Raw genomic sequence first — 16,558 nt, 5'->3', positions numbered from 1 at the left:
CTTCAATTTTATAATATCTGGAGACCTACAAAATAAAAATCAAGGTGACCCTGCTCCAGGCATTGTACCAGATTTAGAAGTTGTGTAGGTCTTAGAACTGCTAGCGTGGGCCTGATGAGTTTTGTTGTAGCATCTAAGCTGTAACGTCAGTCGTCAGTCGTCAGTCTGGCCGTGCCACAGAATGTGAGTTGATTTTCGCAGTCATTAATATTTTCTATGCTTAGGGAGTCCGCTGTACCCTCAAAGCATGCAGATGGAGACTTTTCTCCCGGGGTAACTATTGTATTGTTTTCCAGTTTGTTCCTAGCTTGAGGTTAGCAAAGAATAGTCCCGGAGGAAGTACCTTGGGTCACAGCCACTGGGAAAGGAATATCCAGTGGGGATGAGCCTGGAGGGGCTTTCAACCAAGAGGAGGGTTTCCATGTTGGGCGCTTTCTACCTGTGTGGGAAAGCAAGCTGGATGGTTTCTATTTTGCTAAATGGAACCTTTGTCCATTCTTTCTTTGCAGGCTGTGGAGGGACTCTTTTGGGCAACGAAGGTATATTAGCCAACCCTGGCTTTCCCGACAGCTACGCAAACCACACTCACTGTGAATGGACCATCGTTGCTCCTTCTGGAAGGCCTGTCTCTGTTGGGTTTCCCTTTCTCAGTATCGACTCTCCAGGTGGCTGTGACCAGAACTACCTCATACTCTTTAATGGTCCAGATGCCAACTCACCACCCTTTGGACCGTTCTGTGGCATCGTGAGTAAACAAGCAATTTTACATTTTCACATGTAAAATTTCACATTTTAACATGTGATTTTTAAACAGTGACTGTAACGGTAACTACAGGCACATGCAAACCAAAAAAAAAAAAAAAAAAAGTTGTAATTCAGTGGTTTTCTATTTTGGGAGTATGAGCGCTATCTAGTGGCAGATATGTCATATTTCAGTTACCACTAAAAGCTACAAAATCAAACCTTACCAGGGAGTTAGGGCACTGTTTTTAATTTTTCTCCTTTTTATTCGCACGGCCCTTTGAATCAAACAAGGCAAGAATTATATCACTGAATGTCTAGAGAATTAAAAAAATATAAAACATTTTAAAGCTCGTAAGATTTTATTTTTAGAAACATTAGAAAGTACATCGTAAGTTTAAAAGTTTGAGAATTCTATGTACTCACGACTTACCTTTCTTTGAATACATACACACATTTGTATATTTGAATCCGTACACACATTTGCATACGTGAGCACACATATTTGCATATCTGAATGCATACACATATCTGCATCTTTTAAACTGTTTATAACTTATCGATCCTCCACTAACACCTTCCCACATTGATGAAGAAACTTTTTTTGATGTATTATTTCCCATGTATCTGAGTGCAGCCTGGATTACTAAACAAAGCCCCTGGGTTTCGAAAGTAACTTCTCCCCAACTATATCCACCGTTACAGCTCTGGGGAACATATGCTAACTATATCTTAATATGGGGAAATCGGTTACATGGGGAGAGAATTTGATCTTGGCACCAGTAGGCACCCTGTTGCTATTATATGCAGGATAAAATGAGAGAGATAACTTTGTTGTCTTTGTATGGCTGCTGTGTGTAGATCTGAGTACCTTCCAAGCAGTCAGATCTATTTGAAGCCACAGTTGGCAGCCTGTGCTGCAGGAAGAGTTCACTCTGGACTTTGCAGATGAAGGACAGAGGCGCTGGAAGGTGGATGACTCCCTCCTGTAGCCCAGTGTCATCTTAAATCCAAGGAGATATGGATATGCTGTATCCATTATCAAAGTATACTCCTTTCCATATGTAATGAGTTTTCCACTTATTTTATTAACATTTCACAATGTTAACCTATCATATAAAGCATAAGAATAAAAGAAATAAGAACTAAATGCTAAGATAAAGCACCAGCAGCCTGGCGGTTGTGTGAGGATCTGCATGTGCTGACACCAGCAACCTGGCGGTTGTGTGAGGGTCTGTATGTGCTAACACCAGCCTGGCTGGAGTGGTGTGCATGTGCTAACACCAGCAGCCTGGCTGGGGTGGTGTGCACGTGCTTTATGGCACAGCACTTATGCGTGCCATTGTTCACATTAGTTCAGATACACAGAAAAGACCAGTGGGGCCCACCATTACCTTCCCAACCATCGCCTTGCAGCCTTCTGTCTCTGGAGGCATTCTGTTGTATTAATTAATGCACTAATTATTGGTGTGTTATAGTTAGAAATATATGCTGCTTCACTCTTAGAACTTCTATAGAGTTTCTATAGGTAACACTTTAAGTATGCTGATATTTCTAGAAATATGTTTGTTTTAAAAAATAACCTTTCTTCCCCTCCTCCTCAATTTCAGGACACTGTGGTAGCACCCTTTCATGCTTCATCAAACCGGGTCTTCATAAGATTTCATGCGGAGTATGCAACCGTTTCTTCAGGATTTGAAATCATGTGGAGTAGCTGAATCAGGAGAGCCCTGTGTAACCCCGCTGGCTCCGCCCCACGCCATCAGAGGCAACCCTGTCCAGAACTCTGAGGTTTTCATCCCCACCTCCGCCCACGCCATCAAACACGGACTGAGCTTCTATGGCCTTTACAAGAGAACGTGCATTACCAATTTTCTACATTTGGTGTTCTGAAGGCAGAGCCTGGTGGTGTTCCACTCAGGTGTACACGCCATCCTTGACTGGATGCACCATTTAGCGGAGGCCTTTTAAAACATTCTTTAAAGGGTAGAAAGTATCCTGGCACATTGATGTACATTTCTAAAAGTTGGTGATACAAATAGCTGTATTGTTTCCACTATACAAAAGTCAAAGTACGGGTAATAAACATTTCTTAAAACCATACAGTTCCATCGTCTCCATTTTTAACCCATCGCGATCAGGTTTTCACTGTGACGTGCGCTAGAAGATTTATTGTGGCCTCTGAAACAGCTTCCCAACACGAACTCCGACTTCTCCTCCTTGGGTTTGTTTCTATCACACTGAAAAGGGCATGGTGGGCCATGCAGTAGGATCATGTGCAGTACCACTCACTTGGCAGAAAACCAGGAAGCGAAGCACTTAAAGTAAGCCCTAGGGCCCCAGTTCCTCCTGCCCAGGCTTTTATGGCCTCCCCAAACAGCGCCACCAGCTGGAGAACAAAGGTTCTGCAGCCCCCCAAATGGCTACACCAGCTGGCACCCAACTAACTGTTCCAATCCAATAGCCATGAGGGGCCGGGGCCTGTCAGACTCAAACCACAGCACACTAAATTTTCAGAAAAAAAAAATCAGCCTTACTCTCCATTGCACAGCGACTGTTCCTCTCTCTAGCTTTGCACACACCTTTCTCACACAACTCAAGCCCTGGTATTCTGCATAGCATACTGCCCACATCATACAGAAATACATCATACTTCCAGCCTGGTAGTTACAACTCACACAGGCCATCAGTTCTTATTCTATGTGTATTTTATTTAACAACTTCATGTTACCCTTCAGGCCTTATTTCAAGCTACTGCCGTAACAGACAAGAAGCCAATGAATATTTGGTTGTAAAAGCTGGCTGTCTCTGTTTAAAAGATGTTAGTAAAAGCAAATTCTCAAAGAAATAATGTTCCAAGAAGGACCATGCTCTAGTCCTGAAGCATATTTTGTACATTTCTATTCAAGTTAAGCCAAGAATACAGAGCATATTTGTAGACAGTTATATTATTAACAAGTATAAAAGATGCACAGACCCACAAAACAAAACCTTGCGTATGCCAGCTCGTCCCTGAGCGGTGGGGATCACAGTGTGTTGCAGTTGTGTATCAGAGTGTGTCATCTCAGGTGCCCTAGCTCCGCAGCTTTGTCAAGACTGAGAACATCCTACAGCATGTTGTTGCCTCCAGGTGGGGAACTAAGAGTGGTACCCACTACTTCCCTTCCACAAGGAAGCCAAGTGCTTTCACAGATTGCCATGGCCTCCGGCAGGCCAGACAACTTGACAGAAAGAAACTTAGTACAGGTTAATCGTGCTAAGCAAAGTCTTAGAGACCTGTGCTGAATGAGAGTGTTGTTGCTTCAGCTGACTTCAACGCTCAAACACTGAAGAAATTGTTTCTGTATGGAACAGAGCGGCACCAACGAAGCGTCACCGTAAACAGCTCTGCTTCCATTAGCTATGCATATATCTAAAGTTTGTGGATAATGCTGTATGTAAAGCAGTGGATAACATCATTAAATCCAAAGGACCTTGACAAGCTGAACAAGGGAGCAAATGCAAGAAGACCATGATGTCATCCATGCATGAGGCCATATTGATCTGGCTTCTGGGAACTTCTCATGTCTTAAGACAGAAAAAGATCACGCATTCACCCCCACAAAGAGAGCAAGCACAACCAGGGTTTTCTTCATGGTGAGGAGTCCTTTAAAAACTCAGAGTCCATTTCCCCTTTGCTGTGCATACAGAGCTTATGCTTTTGGGGTGGCTACTGTCTGACCACCTAAGTATGTCCCCTCAGGCCTAGACGTCTACCTTGGAAATATTATAGAGCTTTGCCTCTTTTTTTTTTTTAAATAAGTTTTCAACTTTAGAATTACATGATAATATTGAGTAAGCATTCTTCAATTCTATAGTCACACTTCCTGGACATATAGTAGTGTGCATCTTGGAAAAGCATGGATCCTTCTCATGGTGGATACTATCGTTCTGTGGAAACCAACTGAGATCAAGCTGTCTCTCTCCAGGGAGGCCCTACCTCCTATTCGCTAGGACATGAGCCTGTGAGGGATTATTCATATTCAAATGACAAGGGCTATAAACCCTGTGTTCCTGTGTACAGTCCGAGGATGAACTTAGCTAGAGGAAATGGATTTGACAATTTTATTTAGAGCCAGCCCTCAGAAGCTCTGATGATGACCCATTTACAACTTGAGATTTGTGAACACCTGGGATGCAGGAGTCTTGGGCATGCACTGAGCTTCCCTACTTGTGGGATCTGATGTTAACTGCATCTGTACAGTGTCGGAGTTGAGATAAACTGTAGGATGCAACTGGTACCTGCTGGAGAATGGTTTGGGATGTAGAAATGGCCTCCTCCAGAAAGTTTTGGAAGTATAATGTGTTGAATGTTATAAGAGTAGCAAAACACAGTTTATTTTTTCCTTCTCTCTCAAACAAGGGTAAAACTAATTTCTAGAAAATTCAGAGAGAGCGGATGGAAATGTGTTGATAAAGGTGTTTGCATTCTATCTAAACTCCACCCCACAGTTACCTGGTAACAGCCAGGTAGGCTTGACCCACTATAAAAGGGGCTGCTTGTCCCCTCCTCCTTCTCTTGTTCTCTTGATCTCTTGCTTCTCTCTTGCTCTTCCGTTCCCCATTCCCTTCCATTACCCATCTCCCCAAGTACTCATGGCCATGGGCCAGCCTCTACTTCTCTTTTCTTCCTCTCCTTCTCTCTCTGCTACCCTCTTAACTCTCCTCCCCATGCTTTGAATAAACTCTATTCTATACTATACCCTTATGTAGCTGGTTCCTTAGGGGAAAAGGATGCCTCTGCATGGAGCCACTGAGACACCCCTTCCCCCTATGCCTCACCCCCCCCCTAGAATATACCCCCTTTCTCTTTATCTTTTTATAATAAACACATCAAAGGGGACTTGTTTCCCCAGATAATTTCAAGACAGCAGCCCAACAGAGATGGGAATTGCTGGTCCAGGAGTTGTTTGCGTGTGTGGCTGCCTGTTGCAGTGAGAGATGGTAAGGCATGAGGTAGGGGAAGTAGTATAACTGACAGTCATAACTGCCATTCCCCTGCACCAGCAAAGGCAGGTTGGGGATGACTTTCTGCACAAAACTGTATTCTTGTCTCTAAAGAAACGAAACAGGTAACTCAGGGAGAAGTGGATGCAGACTTAGACGGAAACAAATCAGCTTACAACAGTGAGAGGGGAATCAGGAAACAACACAAATCATGCAGAAAAATCAGCCAAGGTCTTCAGGCTTGAACATGAAATGTTAACTAAGATCAATTACCAAAAAAGACTCTTGTCCGAGGAGCCAATAAAAGTAGACTGTTGAAACAAACCGACTTAGCAAACAGAGATAAGGTTAAACTTATTGTCTTCAGAGCTGTTGAGAAAAAGAAATATCCATTAGAGGAAGAAGGGGAAGGTCATGATGCAACAGATCTGTTGTGGTCATCATAGCTGCGTGGAGGATGAACTGAACTGGGGTGAGGGAAAGTAACGTGAGGGTACAGAGAAAGGCGGCAGTCTCCAGGCTAAGGGGGCAGGGTAGGGGTAGAAGAAATCAAATCTTCCTGCATTTGACTTTGGGCTTTCAGCCTTCAGAATTATGGCATTTTGTTACACCAGCCCTAAATGATGCTTTAAACTTATATAGTAAAACTATCTCCATCAGAAACGGCCAGAGGAAAAATATCAGTAACCTTTCAAAAAGCACTAATAAATATTGATGCTTTGGGCTCAGAGGACTAGCAGAAACTGAAACTGCATCCAGAGCTTGTATGAGTCTGTGCTAGATCAGTGCTCTCAGCAAATGTCTAGCTTAAGAAGTGAAGAGGCCTGGACAATGCAAGTTGCCTGCAGTGCAAGTATCAACTTTTCATCTGAAGTGTGTTTAAGGAGAAATTTCTGCTTTCAAATTCAAAGTGCCGAATCTTTTTCTAGTACCTGCTTGGCTCATTGCTTATATATGTGTGTCTAAACTTCTGCCTGTCTGTCTGACTGCTTATCTGTCATGTACCTAATGCCAGGGGAATAATTCTGGAATGATTCCCTATTTAATAGTGTGAAATTGTCACTAAGATTAAGTTTTTTACTGGGTCATCAAGATCTAGTCATTGGGAGGTAAAACCCAGAGGGTCAGCAGAAAGTTTATCTATCTATCTATCTATCTATCTATCTATCTATCTATCTACCTATCTATCCATCCTATTTGAAGAAAGTGGGAGAGTTCTAAGAGCCAAGATCAACTCAGACTTCTGACGTAGTCGTGGTTTACTGTTAGCATCTAACCCTAAGAGAGATAGATTCCAGTTCCCAAGACCAAAAGGACGGGAGCAAAACAGTTAGATACAGAAACCTGTGAGCTACCAGCTGAGGACATAAGTTCCGGGCGGAATCTTTGTCTTCAGAATCTTTACCATAATCCAGACCTCATACCTCCACCACGTCTGCGACAGCCAGGGGCACACGAGGGACTCACGGTAACAACTCTCCGTGGGAGGGGACCGGCAACGAAGGACGCAGGACAAAAGAGAGTACCTGACTTGTGGATTTCTCAGGACTGAACTCCAAACCCCTCAACACAAGCTGCATTCTCAGAGTCTACCTCGGTACCAGCGCCCAGCTTAGAATCCCCTGCTTCCGCCCACAGAACTTTGTCCTTCAGCTAGCTTACTGAGCATGCGCAGAATCTAGATCACATGCATTTTGCTGTTCCAAACCAAGAAGATGGGCGTTCCTCAGGGCAGGGCGGAGTCTCTGAGACTAAAACGTGTACGATTGGTCGGCCTCCGGGTCCAGTTTCTTCAGTGGGCAGAGCCTCGCCTAGAGCCACAGCTGGAAACAATTCTCCAAATTTGGGAAGTGTCAGGCCGGGAGGGGCGTGGGGCTGGCCGGATTTTGTGTGCGCCTGCGCAATCGCCGGGACAGGGTGTGTTCCTGCTGCCGGATCCTGTTTTCGCTCATCCAGCTCATCGATCTCCACCCGAGTTTCCCCTGCAGGTCCCCAATCACACCCACCCAGGTGTTGCTCTGCGGTGAGTGTGCGGGGTCCAAGTCCTCCCACTAAGGACTCCATGGTGATACCCACTCTCCCCTAGGCAGCCCTGGAGAATTCAGCCTGGGCCTCTGCTCCCTTCCTGCCTTAACCTGCCCCACAACCCCCAGACTCCCATTTTTGCCATCATCCACGTGCTTTGTTGTCCTTTGCTACAGAACATGTCCAAGTCACTGAAGAAGCTGGTGGAGGAGAGCAGGGAGAAGAACCAGCCGGAAGTGGACATGAGTGACAGGGGTATCTCCAGTATGTTGGATGTCAACGGCTTGTGTAAGTTCTCTGGACAGTTGCTAAGTTTGTAAGTAACTGCTCTCTTGGGAGGCAAGTTTTGGAAGCCTGCCATTCCACCTCTGCTTGTCACTTGGTCACTTTTCAGGAGCTTGGCTCAGAAAGTTTGCAGACCACAGTTAGTTCTGCTGGGACTGGTGAACCAGATGAGAACGTCACACGAGGTGTGCTGCAATTCCTTCTCAGGGCTTCAGGGAGCTTCATGGCTTTGAAGTCGATCTTCCATGTAGTGTCCCAAGTAGCCATTTTTGTTTGTAATTTGGAAGTCACGTTTTACTCTATGAATCATGAGCCGGTGGTACTCAAAAATTACATGCATAGTAAGAATTCTTGTGCCAGGAGTATTTTCAACATTTTCCTTCATTACGTATTCCTGGGTCATTCTCCCATTTGTGTTCAGGCATTGCTTGATCTTATGATCCAAGCTCAGGACCCATTTAATCAGGGTGTTGCTTTCAGCTGTGAACTTATATGACTCTTACTTTATTGTTTTTTTCTCATCTGTAAAACCAGACAGGGAACTCAGTACAAGTGGGAATGGTCATAAACTCCATTGCCTGTGCCCTTCTCATGGGCATCACCTCTTCTCACATCGAGCCAGTTATCCCCATGCGTGAATGCTGCATCACTATCGCCAGATTTTGTGTTGAGAATTCTCATGTCCACTTTTTCATGATCTTTACATTCTGCAAACTAACGCTGGTCTTTGAAAACACTTTCTAAGTAAGTCACCACACTTCGGTAGGTTCCTGTGACTTCATTTAGATCCTCTGAGACCTTAACTGTTGACAGGGGTACCCCCACATTCCTCAGTGGGACAAGCTGATCCCTTCCATGCATTCATTCCAAGTGATGTTGAATAAGCTCCACTGAGTGACCCTGAGCAGCCATATTTTCCTGCCTTGCAAGTCCGTTGTCTCCTTATCTACATGCTTTTCCACCTGAAGTCCCTTAACTGCCAAGAGTCAGCTCAGACATCATAGCCTATGAAAAGCTTTCTCTTTCTATCTTCCTGTGTGAACCCGCCTTTCTACAAGGCACAGATTGCATAGCCTTTAATTAATTAATTTTTAAAAAAAATTATTTATTTCATGTATGAGTACACTGTTGCTCACCTCAGAGACAACACAAGAAGGCTTCCATTACAGATGGTTGTGAGCCACCATGTGGTGGCTGGGAATTGAACTCAGGACCTCTGGAAGACCAGCCAGTGCTCCTAACTGCTGAGCCATCTCTCCAGTCCAATTAATTTATTTTTAATCCAGTAGACTCTCTTCCTCATTCGAATACCGAGAGAATATGCAATGCCATGCTTGTGTTCTTGAGAATAGTGTCTGGAACACAGTCGGCACTCTAAATGTTTGATAGGAGTCAGAGTAGGATGTCAGAACATCAACCAGAGGGGAGCTGTCCAGAGACCTTAAAGTCACTGGATAGCTTCCTAGGCATGAAGACTCTTGTCTGTTCTTGGCGTACAGGCTGGGATGGATGTTGATACATTAAGGCCGAAGTGGACTGCAGACATCTAGCCATCATGAAGAGTCCTGCTTTGACATAGGTTTCATGCTCTTAGCATCTTGATAACTTCTTGGATTGGGTGACATGTGTTGGTCTCTTGCAGTAAGAATGGGTTTGTGGTGATTTTTGACACTGAAGTGTCTGCCGAGGATCTAGACACTCCCATTGCTTTGGCTTTATTTCGGTTTCCACTGCTGTAAAGGAAGAAGAGGCTAAACAGAGAGCAGGGGACCTGGCGCATCTGTGCTCTGAACAGCACCTAGTTCTCTGCCTACTGCATGCTTCCCTATGGGCTGAAGCCTGAGCCCACAGTGGGCTGAGCCATTTGTATCATTCTGGAAGATGAAGACCCATGTAATATTAACAAATGGCAAGAGTAGCTCTGCTATTTCAGTTCAGCTCCATTATCTCTTTGAAGCCTTGGCTCTTACTACAGGGGAAAAGATAGCCACTTGCTTCCTGAAGGAGAAAAAACTGCTTCTGGTCTAATACTGGGGGATAAAAAGCAAGGTCATTTCTGTAATTGCTCAAACCAGAAACCAAGAGACAACATTGATATTTCTTGGAAATATCAGTGGAAGTTTGAAAATCTCACTCCCTCTGCTGGTGTTGGCTTAAGGAAGGGCTGGGTGTATTGAGTCCTTGCTGTCAGGACTCCTAAGAACCTGGAAGAGTGTAGAATAATGTTCACTGGAAGCCTGACCCTAAACTAGCTTTATCAGCCACACACTGGACTAGAGCTCAGTGGTTAAGCGTTGTGTAGAACATGTGCAGTTCTGGGGTTCATCTCAAACACCACACAAATAAATTTAAAACAGCGATCAGTCGGCATCCAATGTGGGTGTTATATGATAAGAGTATTGTGTAAGAATTCTTTTCTTTTATTCTACTTAGGTTTATCTGCAGCTATGACATTTAGAATGCAAGCATCCTGATTAAACACAGGAAACCATTAACTTACATGCAGAGAGAATGACTGTGTCTTGTACCCGAAGCTTTCCTTTTTTTGCATTTACTAATTTAACTTCTTAAAAATAATGTAATGATTTGGCTTTGAAGATGAAAAGGGAGGATTTGCATTTCTTTGAAGCATTTGAAATGCCAGCATTTCTGCTTGGGAGTTTGGGATGTATGAGCATACTAAAGTGTTTCCATAGATGAAGAGATGTGAGTTACCTTCTATTTTGTTGAGACAGGGTCTCATGTAGACCCGGATGGCCTTGAACTCGTTTTGTAGTGAGGAGGACCTTCCTGCTTCCATCTCCCAAGTGCTGGGATTACAGGTGTGCACCACCACAGGTTACCAGTTAAATCTACATTTGGTACTCCTATGGAGAATGCAGTTATCATTCTGGCCTGTTTTGGGGGCAAGTATCAGTGAGACTCAGGAGGAGTGAGTGTATTCTAGCTATAACCTATTCACATCTTCCTCCCCTCTTTTTTCCCTCCTATAAGTTGGTGCTGAGGCCCAGCTTTGGGTTTGAAATGTGCAGGAATCATTTCTCTTTGCCCTTCTGCTGAGCCTTTGCCAGTTAATGCTGTTGAGGGAATTGAGAATGGACCTGTCTGTGACTCTATTCTATCTCTTGGAGGCTTCTCAAGTCTCTTAAATTTTAACCCAGCCCCCTCCCAGCTTGGCCAGCTTGTCTCTCCTGTGCCCCTCTGTCTGGCAGTGCCAGGAAAGAGTTTCTGGAGTGAAGACTATCACTGCTTTTAGTTAAGAAATTCTTATTTGAAAAGCATTTTATACAATACATCCTGATTGGGCTTTTCCTCTCTTCTGTCCCCCACCTATCCTCTCTGCCCACCCAACTCCACTCCACACCCTTTCTTTCTCTTTAAAAAAAATACAAAAAAAAAAAAAAAAGAAAATCACAGAAAAAATTCTGTACAACAGCCTCCAACACACATACAGAACTGCTCAGGACTGGGGCCCTGCGTCCACTTCCTCCATTCTGTGCTTGGGTCTCATCCGGCTTGAACCTGTGCTGATGCTGTGGCATGGTGTCACACTTTGTTGTGTCCTGTTGTGTTAGGCAGACAGTTTTCTTGGAGTCCTTTCTCCCCTCTGGCTCTTCAAATCCCTCTGCCTCCTCTTCCCCATACCTCCCCAATTCCCGAGGGCAGAAGCTGGAGGAAGAGACCTTTAGGACTGAGTACTGTGAATCTCTCACTAACTGTACACTGTCCAGTTGTGGGTCTGTGTATCAGTTCCCATCTACTGTGAGAAGACGTTTTTCTGAGGACGACTAAGCAAGGCACTGATCCATCAGTAAAGAAAGAGTGTGCCATTAGGAGCCATTTTATTGTATGTTCTTTTAGTAGAGCACCGGTATTTGGTTTTTCCCTGGGCCATGGCTTGTCTACTCTCAGGCTCTTGGCCATCCAGTGGTCAGGCATGGTTTCCATTTCATGGGCCGTAAGGCTCGTTATCTGTGTTACTCTGACACCAGCATATTTCCTGGGCAGGTTACTGTTGAAGGTTGCAACATTGCAGCTCAATTGATGATGCCTTTCTCCTCTGGTAGTTAGCATACAGAGTACTGGAATGCTATTCAGTAGAGGCACAGGCTCTGGTATGGCAGCAGCATGCCTTATCCATGTTCAGTGAGAGACATGGGTGTTCTCTTCTGCAATAGAGCCTTCCTGTCAGTTTGTGGAGAGCAACCAATAGCCTGAGATATTCGTGGGTTTACAGCGGGGATCCTTTGCAATTCTGGCACTGGAAGTTTCATCTGGTGGCGAAAGGTTTTTAGTTGGGGCACAGTCTCCCCCATTCTTTGGTGATTCTACGTATCTCTCTTTCATACATGTATTTATTTTAGGAAGCCTCCGCAGTATAATGGCCCTTCCCGTATTCCTTCCTCTGCCATCTACTCTCCCATCTCCCTCCTCATTTAATCTTCCCACTCTAGTCCCTCCTTTCCCTGTCTCTCCTTAACAATATATTCTATTTCTCTTTCTTTGGGAAATCCTCTCCTCAACACTAGTCCCTTACTACGCCCCTAACCACTGTGGATATATGGATTATAGCACACATCTCGATGGTTTAAAAGCAAATAGCTGCATACAAGAGAAAACAGGATTTTTCCCCTAGCCCCATTTATTCATCGGAGACTATCATAATTCCTTTAAAAAACGAACAAACAGCCGAATAGTTTCACTGTGTAAATGAACCCCAGTTTCATTACTTCTCAGTTGATGGGCATCTAGGCTATTTCTGGCTATGATGTATGGGGAAGCATTGAACACGGATGAGCAAGTGTCTCTATAGCAGGCACAGCGTCTGTCCAGTAGCTGTCCAAGAGTGGTGTCAAGATCTGGATCTTGAGGGAGATAGAACCCCAGCTTCCTGAGGACCTGCCACACTGGTTTGCATAGTGGCCAAACAGGTTTGTACTTCCAACAGCAATAAATAAGTGGTCCATTTTCTTCGAATCCCTGTCAGCATATGCTGTCATTTGTTTTATTGATTTTGGCCATTTTGACTGATGTAAGATGAAATCCCAAAAGCAGTTTTAATTTCTGATCCCCTGGTGGCTAAGCATGGTGAACGTTTCTTTAGGTTTTTCTCAGCCATTTCTGTTTTTGGTTTGTTTGTTTGTTTTTTTCCGGGACAGGATTTCTCTGTGTAGCCCTGGCTGTCCTGGAACTCACTCTGTAGACCAAGCTGGCCTCGAACTCAGAAATCTGCCTGCCTCTGACTCCCAAATGCTGGGATTAAAGGCGTGTGCCACCACGCCTGGCCATTTCTGTTTTATCTTTGAGACTTCTCTGCTTAGTTCTGTATCCCGTTTTTTATAAGTTGGGTTGTTTTCTTGAAGTTCAGTTCTTAACATTTTTTAAATGTATGTTTTAGATGCAGTGAAGCTATAGTAGACAGTAAATCAGCTGTGCCCCGCTGCAGAGGTTTCTCATGAATTTTCTAGAGGAATGAAGAGAAAGAACGGGCATGACTGTTTTGGGACAGCTGAATGAGCAATGGCATTTGCTGCTTTTCTTTGCCTCCACGTGGCAGTGACCTTTTGTTTTGTTTTGTAAACAGACTGTGGAGCCCAGGCTGGACTTAGGCTGTGATCCCTCTTCCTTAGCCTCCCCGTGTGTCATCATGCCTCACTGTGGTGTGATATTCTAACCAACGTTTGGAAACTTGCCAAGGTTTTAAAGTGTGTTTGTGAGTTTTCAACAAAACCTGAGCCACAGACACGTCATAGCTAACGTCCTGTGAATGCCACCACACTTACAAATTTCCTTACTTGTGTGTGTCTCTGGCGTATGTTTTAGTATGTGTGTATATACGCGTAGTGTAACAGCATCTGTGTGGAGGTCAAAGGACAACTTGCTGGAGTCAGGTTCTTGCCTCCTACTATGCAAGTACTGGGAACTGAACCCAAGTCCTCAGGCTTGAAGGCAAATGCTACTATCCACTGAGCCAGCTCAGCATCCCAAGCTTCGGCGATTGTATACAATGTTCAGCAGTGTTTATGACGTGGAAGTCTGAGGTTTGGTGCATTCCGGAGTTCTTGGCTTACTGATTGCTTTCAGTTTCTCACTGTGCTAGCACTCACTACCCCACTCCTTGCCTTATTCAGAATCTCAAGGAGTCTGAGGGCTGTACATAGTGTGCCATGGTCAGAATCACCTGTGTCCTCACTGGCAGGTTCAGAGCTTTGGTAGACCAGGAATAGACAGGGGATGGTGAGGTCAACCACAGGGGAGGGGAAGCGAGAGAAGGGGAGAGGAGGGGAGGGGAGGGAAGGGGAGGGGAGGGGAGGGGAGGGGAGGGGATGTGTTTGTGGCTTAGGTTCTGATGAGAGTAACAAATGCACTTTAAAAGTTTGTCAGGTTTCCAAAAATTAGTTAAAATACCATGTATCATGTAGCAGCTACCGACTAAATACATTTTCATGAGGGCACTACTCCTAGAGATTTCTTTGATATTGAATCTTTATTCAGTGATAAATTAATGTTTACTGCATTATGACCATAAGGTTTGGCACTGGATAATAAAGCTGATTTCCCATAAGACATCACACTACCCACGGCTTGCTGTTGTGCCAACTGTTTTGAGACTGGGAGTCTGTGTGAGAGCTGGTGTGAATAATGGCTTAAAATCACCTTTGGTACATTTCTGTACTTGCCTGAGAGAAAGCCTTGTCTCTGTTCGAGAGATCTTCTAAGACACTGAGAATGCTGGAGGTGACTTCATGCAGAAGAAGGCCTTTTGCATCTTTGAATAGTGACTTTGCACAGGTTGATATTTTTTTGATTTTTCAAGCAGTGGAGTGGGCCGTCTATGTCACAGTTTGACCAGTAGAGGGCAGGGTTAAGCTGCTTGTAAGAGGCATTGCCTCCTCTCAAGACCTTCCAGGTTGCTTTGAAAGCATCTCATCTCTCCTTTTTGTGCCGAGGCCAACCACTTAATGGCACATGGCCTGTGGCACCTCACAGGTGAGCAGAATCTCACCCACGCTTGACATTTTGGTCTGAAACTTCTTCCATGTTGGTGCCTTTCAAGCCTTCTCAAAACAAGCTCTTGAATGCAAGATCCAGTAGAATCTTCAGTTTCGTCAGGGTGTGATGTTTAGTCATGGAAAATGGTAATGTGGATTTAAAATGTTGGAAAAGTTAAAAAGGAAAAATGCTGTATTTTCTTAATATTTTCTAAAGACACTAATTATATTTATATATAATATATAAGATACATTTATAAATATATTAATAAATATATGCTTATGTAATATTAACTATACATGTTAATATTGAAGACAATATTATATAACATAAATATATATTTGTGTCACATATAATACTATGTAAATATAGTAATATAATTAATCTTTTAATTTTAATCAAGGACTAATTCCTTAACAATATTCTTCTATCTTCTTACTTTTTAATGCTACTCTAACAAAATGCCAAAGACTGGGTTCCTTAAACAGAGGCACAGTTTCTCACAGGGAGTCTAACATGTAATGGTAGCAGAGTTCCTGAGGTACCTCTGCTTCACTTGCAGGCTTCTGTCTTCTCCCCTTGTCTTCAGATGGGCTGTACCCTGACTGTGTACACTCCTGGTGCCTGTGTCTGGCATTCCTTCTCTAAGGACAGTGGTCAACCTGGGTCAGGGTCTATCCAAGCAACACATTTGAACCCACTGAACTCTGTAAAGATCATCTCTGCAAATAGTTTTATTCCAGGTACCTGGAGATCTGGGCTCAGACATGGACTTGGGGCATATGAGACCATTTATACCATCTTCCCTGGAGGTTCTCACTGAAAGAGCCCTGAGTGCTCGCTCTGGTGTTCCTGTCACCATTGGGTGCATGTGATCTTTGCCTGACTTCTGTAGATGAGAGAGCGTCGTCTGTGCTCACAGCATCGTGATAATGGTGGAGTCAACGTTTGCATCTCAGTGTGGCTAGCATCCTTTCTCTTTGATACTGTGTTGTGTTTTCCGCAGTCTTGCACAGCCACAAGTTGCCAGGCCTGGATGGACACTGTCAAAGGAAAAATGGAGCCCATAACCAGGGCTGACTGGGGTTGACCCGCCTGTCAAAAAGAGTGCTTCAGCTTTCTCTTGATCATTTTATTTTAAAAAGTTTTTATACAATATATTTTGATCATATTCTCTCCCTTTCCCCAAATGCACTTAGATTTCTCCACCCACCCGCCCACCCAGATTTATATTCTTTCCCTCTTAAGAAGTATTCTTTGTGTGGGGTGGGGGAGGGGACTGAGGCTATTGGTAATTGAACTTGGGACTCCTTGCACACCATTGAATATAGCCATAGTCAGTTTTAATTTTTTTTTTTTAAAGATTTATTTATTTATTATATGTAAGTACACTGTAGCTGTCTTCAGACACTCCAGAAGAGGGCGCCAGATCTCGTTGCGGATGGTTGTGAGCCACCATGTGGTTGCTGGGATTTGAACTCTGGACCTTCGGAAGAGCAGTCGGGTGCTCTTACCCACTGAGCCATCT

The 16,558-nt window shown here is 44.1% G+C and overlaps 2 protein-coding genes across 3 annotated transcripts in view; both read left to right on the top strand.

The window, feature by feature from the left end:
• Cubn (cubilin) overlaps positions 1–2,842 on the top strand; it is a 225,260-nt gene extending 222,418 nt beyond the window's left edge. Inside the window, exons 66-67 of the mRNA XM_021155681.2 lie at positions 510–745; positions 2,352–2,842. Of these exons, the coding sequence (XP_021011340.1) occupies positions 510–745; positions 2,352–2,459 (344 nt within the window). The 3' untranslated portion in view covers positions 2,460–2,842. The remainder of the gene's footprint in view (positions 1–509; positions 746–2,351) is intronic.
• Positions 2,843–7,543: 4,701 nt separating this feature from the next.
• Rsu1 (Ras suppressor protein 1) overlaps positions 7,544–16,558 on the top strand; it is a 188,558-nt gene continuing 179,543 nt past the window's right edge. The window contains exons 1-2 of one of the 2 annotated variants that reach the window (XM_021149442.1): positions 7,544–7,750; positions 7,929–8,040. In XM_021149442.1, the coding sequence (XP_021005101.1) occupies positions 7,932–8,040 (109 nt within the window). In that variant the 5' untranslated portion in view covers positions 7,544–7,750; positions 7,929–7,931. The remainder of the gene's footprint in view (positions 7,751–7,928; positions 8,041–16,558) is intronic. The other variant, XM_021149446.2, reaches the window with a different exon arrangement.

This window comes from Mus caroli, chromosome 2 (genome assembly GCF_900094665.2).
Source record: "Mus caroli chromosome 2, CAROLI_EIJ_v1.1, whole genome shotgun sequence".
Lineage (NCBI taxonomy): Eukaryota > Metazoa > Chordata > Mammalia > Rodentia > Muridae > Mus > Mus caroli.
The sequence above is the reverse complement of the archived record's forward strand: the minus strand, read 5'-3'. Positions and strand labels throughout refer to the sequence as shown.